This window comes from Nematostella vectensis, chromosome 15, assembly GCF_932526225.1.
Source record: "Nematostella vectensis chromosome 15, jaNemVect1.1, whole genome shotgun sequence".
Taxonomy (NCBI): Eukaryota; Metazoa; Cnidaria; class Anthozoa; order Actiniaria; family Edwardsiidae; genus Nematostella; species Nematostella vectensis.
The window spans coordinates 8413795-8430289 of NC_064048.1; the positions used below are offsets into that span (position 1 = coordinate 8413795).

The 16495-nt window shown below is 37.1% G+C and overlaps 2 protein-coding genes across 7 annotated transcripts in view; one reads left to right on the top strand and one right to left on the bottom strand.

Moving 5' to 3' along the window:
• The window catches only part of LOC5506085 (neuronal acetylcholine receptor subunit alpha-10), a 38171-nt gene that overhangs the window by 6952 nt on the left and 14724 nt on the right, over positions 1 to 16495 (bottom strand). For 2 of the 5 annotated variants that reach the window (XM_032374461.2, XM_032374463.2), the window contains exons 1-8: positions 13653 to 13878; positions 12938 to 13072; positions 8361 to 8444; positions 6846 to 6988; positions 5028 to 5072; positions 4515 to 4624; positions 3451 to 3643; positions 2628 to 2734 (exon numbers count right to left, since the gene is read on the bottom strand). In XM_032374461.2, the coding sequence (XP_032230352.2) occupies positions 2628 to 2734; positions 3451 to 3643; positions 4515 to 4624; positions 5028 to 5072; positions 6846 to 6988; positions 8361 to 8444; positions 12938 to 12986 (731 nt within the window). In that variant the 5' untranslated portion in view covers positions 12987 to 13072; positions 13653 to 13878. Of the gene's footprint in view, positions 1 to 2627; positions 2735 to 3450; positions 3644 to 4514; positions 4625 to 5027; positions 5073 to 6845; positions 6989 to 8360; positions 8445 to 12937; positions 13073 to 13652; positions 13879 to 16495 lie in introns of those variants that run through there. The other 3 variants (XM_048722485.1, XM_048722484.1, XM_032374465.2) reach the window with 2 other exon arrangements.
• Positions 5138 to 16495, top strand: part of LOC5504980 (neuronal acetylcholine receptor subunit alpha-10) — a 37535-nt gene continuing 26177 nt past the window's right edge. The window contains exons 1-2 of one of the 2 annotated variants that reach the window (XM_048722480.1): positions 5138 to 5271; positions 9121 to 9183. The gene's annotated coding sequence lies outside the window, so the exon portion shown is untranslated. Of the gene's footprint in view, positions 5272 to 9120; positions 9184 to 14004; positions 14143 to 16495 lie in introns of those variants that run through there. The other variant, XM_048722483.1, reaches the window with a different exon arrangement.

Below are 16495 nucleotides of genomic sequence, written 5' to 3' on the forward strand. Positions count from 1 at the left end.
CAACAGATAGACGGACATAGAGACAGACAAACAGCCAAGAAGACGGTCGGACAAGCGAGCGGACGGACAAAAGAACGGACGGATAGACAGATAGCAGACGGCGTGGGTACGTGATAGAAAATCAATGTTGTGAATTACCATGATCAGGGAATGATGGATAGTTGTGGACTTAACGGTGTTTAAGGTGTCCGTGTTCGCATTTCATGCTAGACGTGTGATTGCGGTAACAAATAAAATAATATTATAAGTGCAACAAATTACAGGTATTGAAAGCAAGCTTCATTGTGGCTTATCAATGGCTTATCGGGGATTTTTATAAAGAACTGTGAGTTTCATATGAAGTTCCGTGGGACACAAGTTATTGCTCTGCACTGACGTGACTTTAAAAACAGAAGCGTGCTTTCAACGTCACCCCATTCTGCAATTGTTCAACTCTTACATCGGTAGCCACTGATAGGTAACAAACTTTCCGGTATATAAGCAGCTTATTAATACAAAAATATTCTTTAAACCGCATAAGTTTTAGTCTTTTAGACGCCTCGCCGTTTATTCAAAAATCAAAACCAGTGAAACAGAAAGGCTTTTAAGCCTTAAAAGAGACTCTGAGGACAGTCACCTCTTTTTTCTCGGCGGCTTGCATTAAGAAATCACTTGACAGTTTGGTTGGCAAACTCCCGCGTGTTCAGTGTCAAAATAAAACAACAAACAGCTTATTCAGCACTAACGAATAAACCAGAAAGTTTATTTGTCGTAATTTAGCGTGTGTTTATTTTTTACTTGAATTCGCCACCCACAAAGTCACGTGACTTCTTCGTTACAAGTCGCCTTTATGCTCAATATAAGCAAATTGTTCATAAAGGGTAATTATCGTAAGGTTGAAAAATTGTAAAATATCGTGTAGAGGTCTTTTAAAGAAGAACTTAAGATTATAGAATTAGTAAATTAGCAGTAGAGATTAGAGCTTAAAACTATATTTTTTTTACAAAATGCATTGTTACTTTTTACTCTCTCATTTCAAGTTATAAGGAATTACTTATCAGAGGTTATTCAGCAAAATTGCTACTTTATTATCTTGTTATATTCATCTAGCTTTCCTAGTAATTATTAGAAGTATTTTAATCATGAGCGCATTTACCTGTCAGGTTTATCCAGTTTTCTTGGTCGGCAAAATCATTCGAAGGTCGGCACTTATGATCAAAACCTGTTATCTGTGTTAGCGTTTAGCCTCCTCCGCAGGCATGTCTATTTGCAAGACAACACAAGAAAACAGCGAGCACTCGGACCGAACCCGAAAGAGCGCGTACCCCCTCCCCGATATCAATATTTGGGTGACCTTCATACCCACTCGGCCGACCTCTTGGAGACCTGGGTCTAAGGGCTTTTCAAGATCAGTGAGAAAAAGATTTGACCAAGCGATCAAGTTTTTCTAACAAATTTTGGCCGCAAGTCTTAAATTGACAGGAATCAGCATTTTTTTTTTTACCATGTTTTCTGGAGATCCGGGAGCGGGAAAACTTTAGCTCTTCTAAATATGGGCATCAATGCCCATATAAGGCAATACATACGAAGTACACTATATGTAGGGAATATGTTTGATATGGAATTCCCCGAATTTGTCTCGCCACAGGAACCCCGCTAGCGAAAAGCTGTTTAACTGCGAAAAAGAGCGTTTTATCCGCCTGTGGAGAGGGCTAGTTAGCGTTTTGGTCATGAAAAATGATTCCTTCAAAAAATTCTGCACGGTATATATTTCTTTTAACATTTCTCGCGCGTCTTCAGTTTTCGGTTTATTTTTCGGTCGCAAAGTCTTTGAAATAAAACTTTAAAAAAACTTTAAAAAACTTTAAAAAAGTTTTAGGTTGCTTCAGTTTCAATTATCTTAGTTTGTACAGTTTTGTTTTCGTTTTGTTGACTGTTCACACAATAGCCGTTTTAACTGTTTTCGAGCGTTCATGAAATTGTCCATTTTTTGTTTATTTTTCTGTTGAGTACAATCAGGGAAGTGTAATCAATTTCAAAAACTCAAATTAACGAAGAGAAACGAACATAGAAAAATCGTTTAATTTATGCAGTTGCCATTCCATCTCTTACACTTCCCTGGTACAATTTCGTTTTTTTAGTTCATCAGTATGTTTTTTGTTTAATAGTATTACACAGGCTATGAGTTTGCATCCTCGCCCCCTCAGCCAGTGAAAGCCGAGCAGGGCCTGGGATACTGTTAGTGTGGTTACTCGTTAGTTTGCGTTATACATGCAAGTAGGCATGCAGAAACGAGGCAAGCAGAAATGTTGCAGTCACAGTGCAAGTTTAAGTACGAGAGTAAGAATACAACTGGTGCAATTTCAACAAATAAAACATCATCATCATATTTACATTTTGCATATCGTGTGTTCTTTATAGACAAATATTTTATCAGGGAAAATATTGAACGGTAATTTTATACGTGTTGATAGTATTTTAAACAGTTAATTTCCCTGAAAACTCTCTTTATTGGTACCGTTACCAATGTCGCTGCGTCTCTTTCCAGAACGAACTGTATAGGAATTTATCCCCTCCCTGTCCACCTTACGCAAAACGCGGGTCCTTTTCTATCTATAGGGGGAGGTGTGGGGGAGGGGTTCTCATACCTGAATGTGTTGACATTGCGTTTGGCTTTTGCAGATATGAGCTGGAACTCAGAGCTTTTCATGTAGAATTTCAGATCTGCCTGGTCTAGCATTTGGACAATGTTCACCTGGAAAAAAGTCCATCATGAGATTATGCGGTTATCATTATTTCCAGGTCATCATTAACATCGTCGCAGTCATCGTCATCATCAGAAGAAATATCATATTATCATCACCACATTTTTTTGCATTAGTTATCCTCATTGTCCAATTATTATCAAGACATCATCACCATTACCAGCATCGTCATCATTATCAAAATCATTTTAATAATCAATATTGTCGCACATCGTCATCATCATATCATTCCAACGTCATCACACCATCGACGCCGTAACGTCAAAGTATTTACCAAGTGCATTTAACGAGCCCCCCTTCCCGCTTTCCCGAAGCACGTTAAAATGGCATATTTCGTCGTTTGAATATGTTCTGATGCCAAGAATATCCATTTGAAAAGTTGCTAGGAAAAACTTATCTTTTCCTTTTTACAAAGAGGGACCATTTCTTTTTTTACCCCAGCCTTCAGTGGTTAGGCATTTTAGCACATGAATAATTGCCCGTCTAACCGATCGGGATGATTTTTCCCAAAGCATCCCCTCTAGCGCCTCCAAAACATATTGGCCCAGCACAACTGGTTCGACTTCACAACCAGAACCAGAAGCAGAACCATTCGGGACGATTTTTTTCCCAAGCAACCGATGGGTCTAACATTTTCCCAACCAGAAAAAATAGGCCTGCGGAACAGATATTTTGCGGAGCAGATCCGTTTTGTGCCCTTACTTACCTCTAAGCCATTGTACGTCCATGATCCGAACTTCAGCTCGCAAAGCTGGTCATCAAAAGGGAAATAGGTGATGTCGATGTTGCAACCGCTTTGTATGATCGTGGGCGCATACCACACACAGAGGCCATCGTTGAATAACTGGACTTTAGTCTTAAACTGGTACAAGGTACCCGCTGGCACATTTTCCTCCGCACTGCGGGCACAATTATTAACGCGATTAAAACGAGCTCGCACAAAGTAAAATAAATGTAAACGAAACTTTTGTATGCAATACATAAATCGACTCATAGCCCCTCCCCCCCCCCCCCCCTCGCCCCCGCCTTCCCCTACAAACTCCCGTCTGCATGGGCGTTAAGTTAATGCAGATAATTCTTTTAAAAAAAACGGGCCTCCCCCTGCCTTTCCCTTGCATTGCATTGATGTATTTGTTAATACGAAACGACAGCCCCAACCCCCTGCTTTCATCACTTGATAAAAAAACATCCTATCCCCCCCGCGAAGACACAATCACCTGTTAAAAGGACATCCCCAACCCCATACCCCCTGCCATACCCACTTGTTAAAAGGACCACCCAGCCTTTCCCCATTCTATACTCACTTGCTAAAACGGCACCCCAACCCCACCCCTCCTGATATACATTCTTTTTCAAGAACGTTTTTATGAGAACGTCCAGGTTGGGATTTCGCCAAAAGTTAAGAACATGCTAAAAACATGCAGAGGCTCAGATAGCAGCAAAATATATTTTTCATTGGCGTGATAATGCTCTAAATTGAATAATCAAATTGTGCTCCTACAAGCGACTTAAAAAAAACTATCGTTATTAATCTTGTTTTTATTATTGTTATTATTAATATTATATAATTTGTTTAGTTCTGTTTTTACTCAGCTGGTGTGTATGATTTCAAGTCACTGAAATTTAAGAAAATCGATAAGAACGTTTTAAGCCTTAAATTTCTCCAAAAATAAGAACGGCTCAGCCTGAACTGAAAACTACACGTTCTTATAAAAAAAAGTGTACTCACTTTTTAAAAAGAGACCACAGCCCACCCCCTGCTAGACTCACTTGTTGTGAAGAACTATGTCCGGCAGCCACATGAGTGTAGGTGAGATGTTCAACTTATCAATACCACCATATTCTGACGCGTTCCACCGCAGTAAATGGTTATTCCAGTTCTGGACAAAACATTCAAAGTATGCAAGAATCAATTTGCGATACGTTATAGACAGCTTCACTAATAGCGTCGATTTTGTAGAAAAAGTATTTGCAATAGGGGCTCCCACGTATTATGAGGTATCGACATCGTTTTCCGTTTACCAATGAATAGATTTTATAATGGAAATCAGGGGCCACTGTTGGAATTATGGAGTTATTTGGAATGATTTCATGGCAGGAAAAAACACCCGAAATTTAAAAATATATATTTATAACTAGAATCAAATACATAATGGGGCTTCTTGAAAAGCCCAAGATATTCTATATCTTTGATTGAAGCAGTGTAGAAAATGTCAGAACACAACTAAAGCTGTACAGAGAAGAATAAACACGAGAAAAGCTGATAACACTAATAATACTCACCATCCGGACCCATATATTACTGATAAGAACTTGATCTTTTTCGATCTGGAAGCAAATATAACAAAATTACACAGCGTGCCCAACCATCCGGGCTTTATTCGAAACCGTGGGTAGCCTGTTTAAAAGGCGCGGTTACCTTTTTAAAAATGGCGGCAGAATTTATTTTGTTTTTCTCACGAAGAGAGGGAGCGGATGTTCTTGTTAACGTTGGTTGCAATTTCTATGTTAATGCTGATTTTGGCGGGTAAGTTGACAGTTTCTGTTAAGTTTCATCCCTATTAACAAAATTCTTCGCATCGCGGTAGAAATACAGGACTCGGTCTCTATTAGTTAGAAACAAGACTAACCTACAATTTTCTAATCATGTTTGATTAGAAAGACAAATAACATTCTCGTTTACTGTCTTCAATGTACTGCTACATCTTTTAAACCCAATATTAGGGTCAACGGTCCGTGTTAGATCTGTTAGACCTATACCAATTCGCCGTTATCTATCTTTTGCCAACTGCATATTGATAGTAGAAAGAGAAACGGCACACATGAACCCTTCGCACTTGTCCAAAACTCCCAATCGGATTCCAATGGACTCAGGAAGCTACACAAGAGATAGAGTATTTATATTATAGCAATATTTATAGCTACGCCACATCAGAAGCATACAGATAATTCAAGTATTGGCTGACTATTACAAGACAAAAGAAGCAACTAGAGAGCATGTGATCTTCAACTTGAGAATGCCTCGTATAAGTCATATCTTGTTGAGGTCAAGCATGTGACATGTCACACAACTTTCAGTCATATCTTGTTGAGGTCAAGCATGTGACATGTCACACAACTTCCAGTCATATCTTGTTGAGGTCAAGCATGTGACATGTCACACAACTTTCAGTCATATCTTGTTGAGGTCAAGCATGTGACATGTCACACAACTTTCAGTCATATCTTGATTAGGTCAAGCATGTGACATGTCACACAACTTTCAGTCATATCTTGTTGAGGTCAAGCATGTGACATGTCACACAACTTTCAGTCATATCTTGATTAGGTCAAGCATGTGACATGTCACACAACTTTCAGTCATATCTTGATGAGGTCAAGCATGTGACATGTCACACAACTTTCAGTCATGTCTTGATGAGGTCAAGCCTGTGACATGTCACACAACTTCCAGTCATATTTTGATTAGGTCAAGCATGTGACATGTCACACAACTTTAAATCATGTCTTGATGAGTTCAAGCATATGACATGTCACACAACTTGTTACAGTCATGTCTTGATAAGGTCAAGCATGTGACATGTCACACAACTTAGTAAAATCTTGATGAGTTCAAGCATGTGACATGTCACACAGCTTGTTACAGTCATGTCTTGATAAGGTCAATCATGTGAAATCTCACACAACTTTTAGTCATATCTTGATGAGGTCAACCATGTGACATGTCACACAAAATGTCACAGTCATGAAACTATAAAATTGTTATAAGAAAACCATAGTGCTGAAAAACGACTAGTTCCAGTACTGGTTAAACCAGCCTTTTTGTTTTGAAATGGCGGCGTTTTACCGGCAAACTGTCACATTTTGGCGACTTCTAAGAAAACTAGATCAAACCTAAGGCTAAAATTTTCTATATGACTCCCTCTATATGACGGCCGAAGTCAGTCTTTCATACCTTTACTCGAACGATTCAAGACTTAGATTTTGTTTGTTTTTGCCAGAACACACGCATGCACATACGTTATTCAGCACTGTCGGGGAAGCCTAGTATAAACCTAGCTGTAGAAAAAAAAATGAGTTTTTCTTTAGAAATGTTCTTACCAAGTCAACAACTTGTGTATAGGCAATGCCAAATTTCACTTCCACTGGCATGGATTTGTCCTCCACTGGTCTTACATTTTTGTTGTAGCCACGGAAGAACAGGTCTTTGATGAGACGCAGTTCATTATCATCTTGCTGTGAATCTACAATTTTTGGGCAAAAAAAAAACATTAAATTAGGCATTAACTGCACATTTTGATAGTGGAATTTTGCAAACAATAAATAAACATGCAATTGTTATTAGCATTTAGTTTATTCTCGTTAAGAAAATAAAAATTAAATAAGGTTTCTAATCAATTATTATTTAGTGCTTTATTATTACAACAAAACCAGTAAATCCCACGAGTAGTGAAAAAATGTGTCAAATTTTTATTACAACCGATCACAAGATTTTCAAAGAGACAACTTGGAATTGATTTCTTAACAAGTTTTCCCTACGTATTTTCTGAGTCCATGGTTTTACAGGTCATGCTGTAAAAATTTAGCTCAGAGTCTAGTTATAGCCTCAGTTTCAAGGGATCCATTATGAAAAATAACATATTTTCTTTTATATTAAGTAGTCTTTTTATTGTAAGTTTTAGCAGAATGTTTTATTCACATTTTAAACACTTTCTAACTGTACTAAGAAAATTAAACTGTCCATACGGTAGCTAGTTTTGATTTTTTTGCTTGTTTGAGATATTTTCTCTCAAGAGCAAAACCACATTGAGGCCCTTGAAGATTACTATAACACACTCAGCCTTGAATTGGCATGGAGATATTTCACTGCAAGGCAGAGCAATAATACAGTAAAGTTGTTATTCCAATAAAAGCCTCCTTGATCATTGGCTTATTACTAAACACTTGTGCAGGTTTAAGTGCAGTTATTTACAGAAATGCCCACTATTCACACCATCAGCAAAATGATTTAAAAATGCCCTTTAAGACTGCAGACTTTTCCTGTCAGCTGATTTGCTGTCACTTATTTGTTTTACTGAGGGCAATAACAAATATGTGATGCAAAAGAAGAAGAGACATGAATGAGCCTTTTAAGCAAAATAACCAGGTTCACAAGATTTTGCATTATCAAATATCAATTGGAATTCTCATCCTTTCCTTCACTTATGGTCTTATGCATGAAATTGGACATTTCTTTTGAGTGATTATTGTGAGAGTGCGTAATACCAAAACTGCTGGAAGGAAATGATTTGTTAGGAAATAGTTATCATAAATATATAGATACTTATTAACATTAAAGAAGATTTCCCATAAGTCATGCAGAAAATCTTATTTCTGAAGATTTTAATATTTTCAGTAGTTGTTACCTGTCAAAGGGTTAGATGTCAAAGCATTAGTTTTTAAGAGAAAAATAAATCTCAGTGTATATAATATATTGTCTCATGCCAATAGTTTACAAATAGCATAATATTATCCTCATATATAAAAATATATAAGGTAAAATTTGTTTCGCAAACTTAGGTGTACGTGCAAAATAAAAGTGATGCAAAATAAAAAGCATGCATCGGCTGGACTCACTAATGGGATTGTATGTCTGGTCTTTCTTGATGTCTTCCATTGGAAATGATAAACTGTCGGTATAGTTGGAAGTACTAGAGAAAGCTGTCAAAGTTAGAAAGACAAACATGTTCCATCAAATGTGCACATACAAGAAGAGAATTCCACACATTCTCTCCATCATTGTAATGATGGAAATGCAATGTACCTTTTCTGTGCTTTTTATTGATCTAATTCCATTTGTACCATATCAATACTTTAAAAGTGGACACTCTGGTGCGCTGATATTTTCGCACAAATCATCGCATGCGCTAAACACCAATTTCAATTAAGATTGCACCCGCGAATCAATGTATCGTAACCCACAGTGGTGCTTGGGTAACGTATGAATGTCTGAATCCTGTTCTCTGAAATGTGTAGACGTTGAGAGTTACATAAACAACAATACCAAAGCTTTCTAAACCTGTTTTTTTTTTTATCTACGCTTATTTTTTACGGGTTACGGCACATGGATTCTTCAAGTGCAACCTTATTTGAAATGGGTGTATATTCGCACACATATATAGTTACGTTCAAATTTGGCACTTATGGAAAAAGAACCACAAAGACCATAGCTAAGGTCATAGATGATTTTGATAGCCTTAAAAGGACGTAAATCACCAGCGCCCCTACCCCTCTCTGAGGTTGCTACGGTACTTGTTTCTGTACAAATGTGCACATCAGGTCAACTAAAAAGCACATAAAGAGCAAATGCTACCCATGACTTTTCCGTTTTCAATAGGGATTTGGGGTCCGGAGAAGCAAGTACGATGATTGCAGTGTTGAAGAAAAGAATAAAGGCCACGTAAGTAACATTGCATGTGTGATGTTGTCCGTCTCAGCTCCAAGGAGCTGTAGGGTACCGTATTTACACCGAAAGAACAAAGAGGGATGTTTTATGCCTTTGGAGTATCTTTAAGGAACGTTTATTGTCGGATTTGGCTACAAACCAGAGTGATCTATCTTATGCTTTACAGTTTAATCTACAAAAGAGCACGCCTATTGAGAACCGAAAGTGGACCTTCGGCCGTTGTGGGGGGGTGGGGGGGTCCATATCCATCGGCTAATTTGATAAATCTTTGGGATATTTTCGATCGAAATTGGTAAATAACGTAATAACTTTTTAGATGAACATTTCTAATTGTTTCCAAATAATTTGTCTTTCAATTTCTGATGACAATTAAAATGTGAGCCTGACAAGAGTTTTTAATTTCTTGCAATCTTACTGCGGCGGCTATTTGAGACGTCGTTTAATTAGACATCAGATGCTTTGTCAACGCGAACCTCTGCCCTCATAGCGAGCACTCAGGCACAAAAAAGTCACTTTGAACGGTGCAGCTTTATTGTTTCCAAATTAGCTTAAAAATCATCACGTACGATGTCTTTGTATAATGGCGTATTTACAGCGTCTTTGTACTGCTTTTTAAAAATATTCTGCGAACAATGGCCGACGATTTCCAACTGCTAAATCCTCTATTGGCATCCTTCATTCAAAATAGTTGAAGTGTTTTCATTGGCCAGCACTGGAATGGCTTCCAGTCACACAACTTCTCCGTAAAGGTCTGGCTTTACTATGCGACATGTCAAGCGCGACGTTATGTAGCGTGGGGCATGTCTCCTAAATGTTTCTAGTTTAGCCACTACCAAAAACATGAAGTGCGGCAAATTGTTCTGAACTATCCGAGAAACATTTATTTTTGGCTGCTACGAGATTTGGCGCGCGCTACAATGTCTCTCTGGGTGGCTAAACTAGGAGACATGCAAGCGACATGTCACGTGTCGCGCGCCCATTTTAGCCAGGCCTTGAGGCGCTGACCGATAAAAGAGTAACAAAAGGTAATTTCGTTAGTTTGAATGTTGAAAGCCAAAATGCGGTTTAGCAATTGGAATTTGTTAACGCGAATTCGCATAATATTGCAAATGGAAATAAGAGGCGACATCTGATCGAGTTATGTAAGTACTATGTACGTGATTGTGTAAGTATGAAACACTTAGAGAATACATGCTCATTGGTCAATGATAATAATAATGTAGTGTTTCGCTGAGTAGGCGAATATTTTGGTCTGAAAATGACAATTTGTGTAGATAGCTTTATTAGCAAGCAATGGTTACAAAATTCTGTCTATTAAAGTTTCGAATTCATCTGATTGTTTTAAAGCAAAACATTACGTTTGTTTTCTGCGATTCATTACTGGCTGCTTCACCTTTTTAATACCGAATGGTTTAATAGAATAAATCTAGCTAAGTAGAATGCTCCAAGGGTCAATTTAAGACAGGAAAGAGATGTATTGTTTGACTTGTGCTAGTGCAATTAAGAGGAAATGATTCAAGTGATTAGTCGTTAAGTGGTAGAAGCTCTTGGCACACACTTCACTTAAAGCCGCATTGTCACCAGTTTACTTTCGGAGATCCGACTGAAACCTCAACCGTTAAAAGACAAAAGAATCTATTAGAATCCGAGATATTTAACAGGCCATCCGCTCTAAATTATCAATCACATCCTCGAAGAAACTTCAAATCGACACACTGCTTTCAATATTTTGAAATATTTTTCGCGTTTTTCGTTAAAAATCATCGGATATTGTTAGGTAATCGACCGGAAGTAAACTGGTGACAATGCGGCTTCAAAGACTCTCTGTCAATCGCCATTTTTTAATATTCTAGCAAAATCCCAAGTATGAGAAGAAAGCACCCAGTCACATTGGCTGATTTGAGGAAGATATTGCGATATTTGATTTAATTCGGTAAGCGAACTTTTAGACTTTGTTTTTAGCGGTAATTTCGAAATGTCATCTTATTATTCGTCCTCTTATTTTGAATGAAACCAGATTCTTTGACGTTAAATCAAAAGTCTAATCCTTCAATTCTTACAAATATACAATAATGGGCTCCCCTTCAAGATTTGCTTGTTTACCCAAAAGTGCATTTTGCATTATCATCTGAATGATAAAATTCGAGTAAAATTAGGTTTAAGCATTAAATTTCATGATTTTTTGAAATCTTTTAGCTTTGACCAGAGTAGATGATACAGTTTGAGCTTGCTTCTGAATGATTTGCCTTTTTAGAACCTGGAATAAGGCTACGTCATATAAAAAAAATATTGACCTGAAAATAGGGTATCACAGTTTCAGAGTAGTACACAACGATTTAAACAGGTGCCCTTAGCCGGCTCAAGTGAACCAAAAACCAGTTGCCATTAACCTGATCTAACGTTGTCTAAACTACGTTGGTGTTGGTGGCTAATGACCAAAATTTGTGGATCTTTGCTGTACCAAAGTTTTCACGGGGGTTTAGCTATTTGAATCAGATGCTGGCGTGTTTCAAGTTTCTCTTGTAAAAAAAGGTAAACATAAAGAATTTAAGGCATCGGCCGACAAACAAGTTTTGCAATTGAATGGTTTTCAAGATGCGACACGCACAAAATTGCCGAGGCACCAAATAAACTATTTTATTTTATTTTATTTTTGTTTTTCTCTGCTTTTTTATTTATGAACAGCCGGAATCTATAAAATGAAAGATGGAAAGAAACAAGTTTGCGTGGGAAGTTGCTATATCATAATTTATCAATCATGAGATTTGTTAACGAAGGAAAAATTTTGACAGTTTTGGATTTTAATGGAAAACCATTAACCAAGAGCTCAACACATTTTCAATAATATGTTTTTTTCTAAAAATAGAGTAAATTAGTACACTTTATGGTAGAACATGAAAGTTATTTTAATATTTCGCCTTATATTTCTTATCTTTCTAAAGTGTATGTGTGTAAACTCGAGAGGGCACTTTTAATTAGAAGCTTCCCGAACTTGAACGCAGTAATTATACCGCATCAAGAAACCTTGTCTAAACTTTTCCCTTAATTGACAAGAATGAAAGAAAATTGATAAAGTCTGAGGTTTGAATATAAGAAAACAATTTAATTTTATTTCCAGGCATGCTACCTAAACCACGAAGTATGCATGTTATGACTAATTTCAAGACTCTACCGCTACCGCTAAAATATCTTGATCAATTTTAACCATTCCGTGTTTAATATGCATCCGCACCGAGTACTTTAAATAAACAGATCTGAAACCTTTGGTTCTGGGGGTTATCGAATTGTCATCTATTTATCCGAAAATCCGCAATCGATTATCGTAAATCGATGCTTGGTGAATTCCGTGAAAGCATTTTATCACTAAATTCACTATATTCCTTATATTTAGTTTTGAAATAAGGTGAGAAAAGCAACTAAAATTTCCACACAAATTTGAATGAATCAAAATTCAACAAGTAAGGTGGAAAGTTTGTTGAGCGCGTGATGGTTTGAGTTATGATTAAACACCATACCATTATCATGCGAACGGAAAGGCAACAAATAAATGGTAAAATTCCTAAATCCTTTCCCAATCCATGTGTATCTATGTAGAATGGATATTTGGCTTCCTTGAGAGTAGCTCAGTTGAGATGTATCAAAACAAATAGCACTGGGTAAATATTCGGCAGACAAGCGACTGTATAATGACTGTATCTTACGAGAGAAGCATTGATTGAAGCAAAGAATAGTTTTAATAGGGTCTTACCTGGTACGATGCACACTACAATGAGAAAGATACCGAAAATTCTGCCCATTTTTACGAGTTTTCAGTCGAGTTCTGGGGCTATATCCAAGGCAGGTGGATCTACGAAGTGATGGTTGCGCTCTCGTTGGTTATAATCTGCAAACATAATAGGATTTCCGTCAATAATTAATCACTTTCAGGTTGAAAAGTTTTTTGTTTCTATTTTTCTCTGTTTATGTATGTGGGTTTTCCCACTGGGATCTGGAGTGAGTTTTAACCCTTACAAATTACAGCGAATTGCTTTGATATCTTAATATTTTTAAACTTCTTAAAAACTTTTTTCCTACTTTTTAACTATATCTTAGCAAACAAAACGTATTCCACCTAACATAGTTTGGGTATTTCAGAATATTTATTTAACGAAGAGAGGTATTGACCATAAGTTTTAGACATTTGTTCGACTTTTGATTCTGCTGTTTCTGTTGTGACCCGTCTTTGCTTGACTCCTCGGCTTTTGTAATGCGCTTTCAGCGATTCAGATAAAAAAAATCAATTTTCTCTACTTTCATCAGTTCATAAAAGTACAGAAATATTCAATATAGAAAACGCAACGCAGGAAATTCCTCAAACTTCATAAAAAAGATTGGGTTATTTGAAAACTATCGCCTGATTCTAATAACACAGCAGAATTAGAAGATATGAAACACAAAGAAATAGCAATCTTCCATTAACTTACATATTTTTCACTGCATCGATGCCCCTTGGAGAATATTCAAACTGAAATCGCTCATTTTCTTCTCATATTCTAGAGACTTTATGCACCCCGCGCACCAAGCCAAGTAAACAAATTAAACAGTTGATTAAGTTTGTCTTGTCTCTTATAAAAACCCAGTAGAGTTATGAGGTGGATTACTCGCACTCTCTCTATTGCCTCTGTGTCGTTAGCACCTCGCGAAAGGGGGTTCGATTTCATTGGGCAGGGGTCATGTTATCGTCAGGAGTAATCACTCAAACATAACTCGAAATGCCCAAGCTGATTAAATTTGAAGCACGCATATTAAATCATTGGTGATTATTCAAGATCACATTGGCATTATCAACATCCTGAATATCCAATCTACGCGAAAAGAAAGAAGCGAGGATCTTACAAGTTCAGGAGGTTCTTGGAACTGGGGGATATTCCAAGAACTGGGAATTCCCTTTCTGTGGGGAGCTCACTGTTGAAGGTAACAGCGTCATGCCAACAATCGCCCATACCATATTGTACTTAAAACACATCGCCAGCATATATCTAACTTTAATTGTACGGAATCTTTGAAGGTAAAATATAAGAGTATTATTATTTTAAAATTAAGAGTTTTTTTTTTCGCCGGCAGTCATTATATTTCAAGAATTTGAGAGAATTTATTTATGTTGTTTTTCTGTTCTGATACAATGTTTATATCTATCGAATATTAACCCGTTGTCTGTGCCAGTTCATAATTTGGTGATTCACAACATCACGGCCCCAAACATGTGTCTTTGAGAAGATGTAATCTGCCCCTGTATTTCTTTTTGCTCTGCTTACGGACACTTGCAATCGTGCAATGCTTTCTTTTCTAGTGACTGTCTTGCTATCTGTTCTCAATGAAAATTATCTGGAGTATTTTCAAGAGGAAAATATGCATTGAGCAATAAAGATAAGCGCTGTTTGATTCTTATCAAAGCTCACAACATTTAAAAAATAACCAACTATTTGGATTTAATTCATTTGTAAAAGCTATGCCTAGTCATCAAAGCGATTCTCAGCATGAAGTTTATATATCCAACACTGACAATATAATTATATACAGTTTTCTAGATTTGTTTTTAGTTTTTTTTCTACTCCTTTAGAAACGTTGCTATAATTCTCTTGAAAATGCGGGATTGGCAGCCATGAAAATAAAAACGTTATTTTTTATCTTTTTTATCTAGAGTTTTTCTATTTTAATTGAAGAACAAAATTTTATTTTAAGCTCAATTGGCTCAAGGGTTCCCATTTTTTATTCTGAAATCTTTCAGACGATTATTTTTTCCCTCAGTTTCGTCAACAATTGTATCTATACCGTATTCCTATATTATATATAAAACATCAAATCTTCGATAATGTGACTCGCACGGGAAAATTATTGTTGCCATGTCGATTCCGATCGACAATGTTTTTCAAATATTCTAAACTATATCTGATCTGGCCCCGATCATTAAATGGAATCAACTTTGCTATCTGGATCCGGCCTTGATCATTTAATGGAATCAACTTTGCTATCTGGATCCGGCTCTGATTCTAATGGCATCAGTTTTACTATCTGGATCCTGATTCTAATAGCATTGCAAATACAATTACCTTTAGTTCAAGGGTCCGGCCCTGATTTTGATGGATTTACCACTATATTTTTTCAAATGATATATCCGAAATACTTTGTATCGCAAACGACTTTATACTATTAAATGAAGAAATTCTTATTTCGTTGTCTACTTAGAGCCAATCCTTATTTTTCCCAAAATCAACAATGCCAAAACAGGGGCGGATACAGGATTTCAAAATGGGTGGGGGGGGGGGGGGTTGATTATGGCCGGATAGACGGTAACTGATCAAGTGGTTCGTGGTAGGCTACATAGATCTTACAATACTTCACGCTAAATTGGATTTGTCGCGTCAGCAAAGTCAAGCTGGCGAATGAAATTGAACAGTACCTCCCGTCCCTCAGACATTTATTTTTCTTCATACAAACTGACTTTTTTCAGTTTTTTTTCTCAAAAAAAGAGGGGTGGATATCCACCCAATCCACCCCCTCATCTCCTGTGTCCGCCCCTGCAAAATGTTAAGGTAAATAGCAAAACGGCCTTTGCTCGAAGCGGGTTATTAATATGTCAACATAAAAAAAATTTAATACACTGATAGTGTCAATCAACCATTCATGGCGCATCTTAGTTAATTAGAGAAAATTGTATGATCTCAAACAAAAGAACAAAAAAGGATGCTTTTAACGAAAAAAGCTGCTATGTAACCTTAGTATTTATTCAGCTTATAAAGCCCTTACACACCAGCAACCTGCGTCGCAGCAGAAAATAATTTTCCTATAGTATTTTTGGTTCTCATTAAAGCAGCTGTACTCTATAAAGTGGCTCTGAAAAGGCAACAGGCCCGTAGCCAGGGTGGGGGGGGGGGGGGGGGATTCGGAAGAGCCCGCTCCCCCCACTTGACTGGTATGTCCGCTCTGATAACGGAAAATTAAGTATTACTGCAAGGTAATACTACCTAAGAGAAAATGGTCCGCTTTATCCGCTTTATAGGTAAACACTCCCCCTTGCGCAAATTCTAGCTACGGGCCTGAAGTACTTCTTTCGGATTTATCTCGTATGGTAAATTGAGATTAGATATTCTTCAACCATCTTCAAATTATCGATAAAACTTTTTATTAAAGCCGTGAGCGACTAGCTCTAGCTGCCGTCAACGTTTTAAAACGTTGTAGTTTTTTTTTTTTTTTTTTTTTTTGCACTGCTATTATAGGTTTGTTTGACCTGGAACTAATTTGTTAAGCTTTGGGGTGAAAAAAAAGA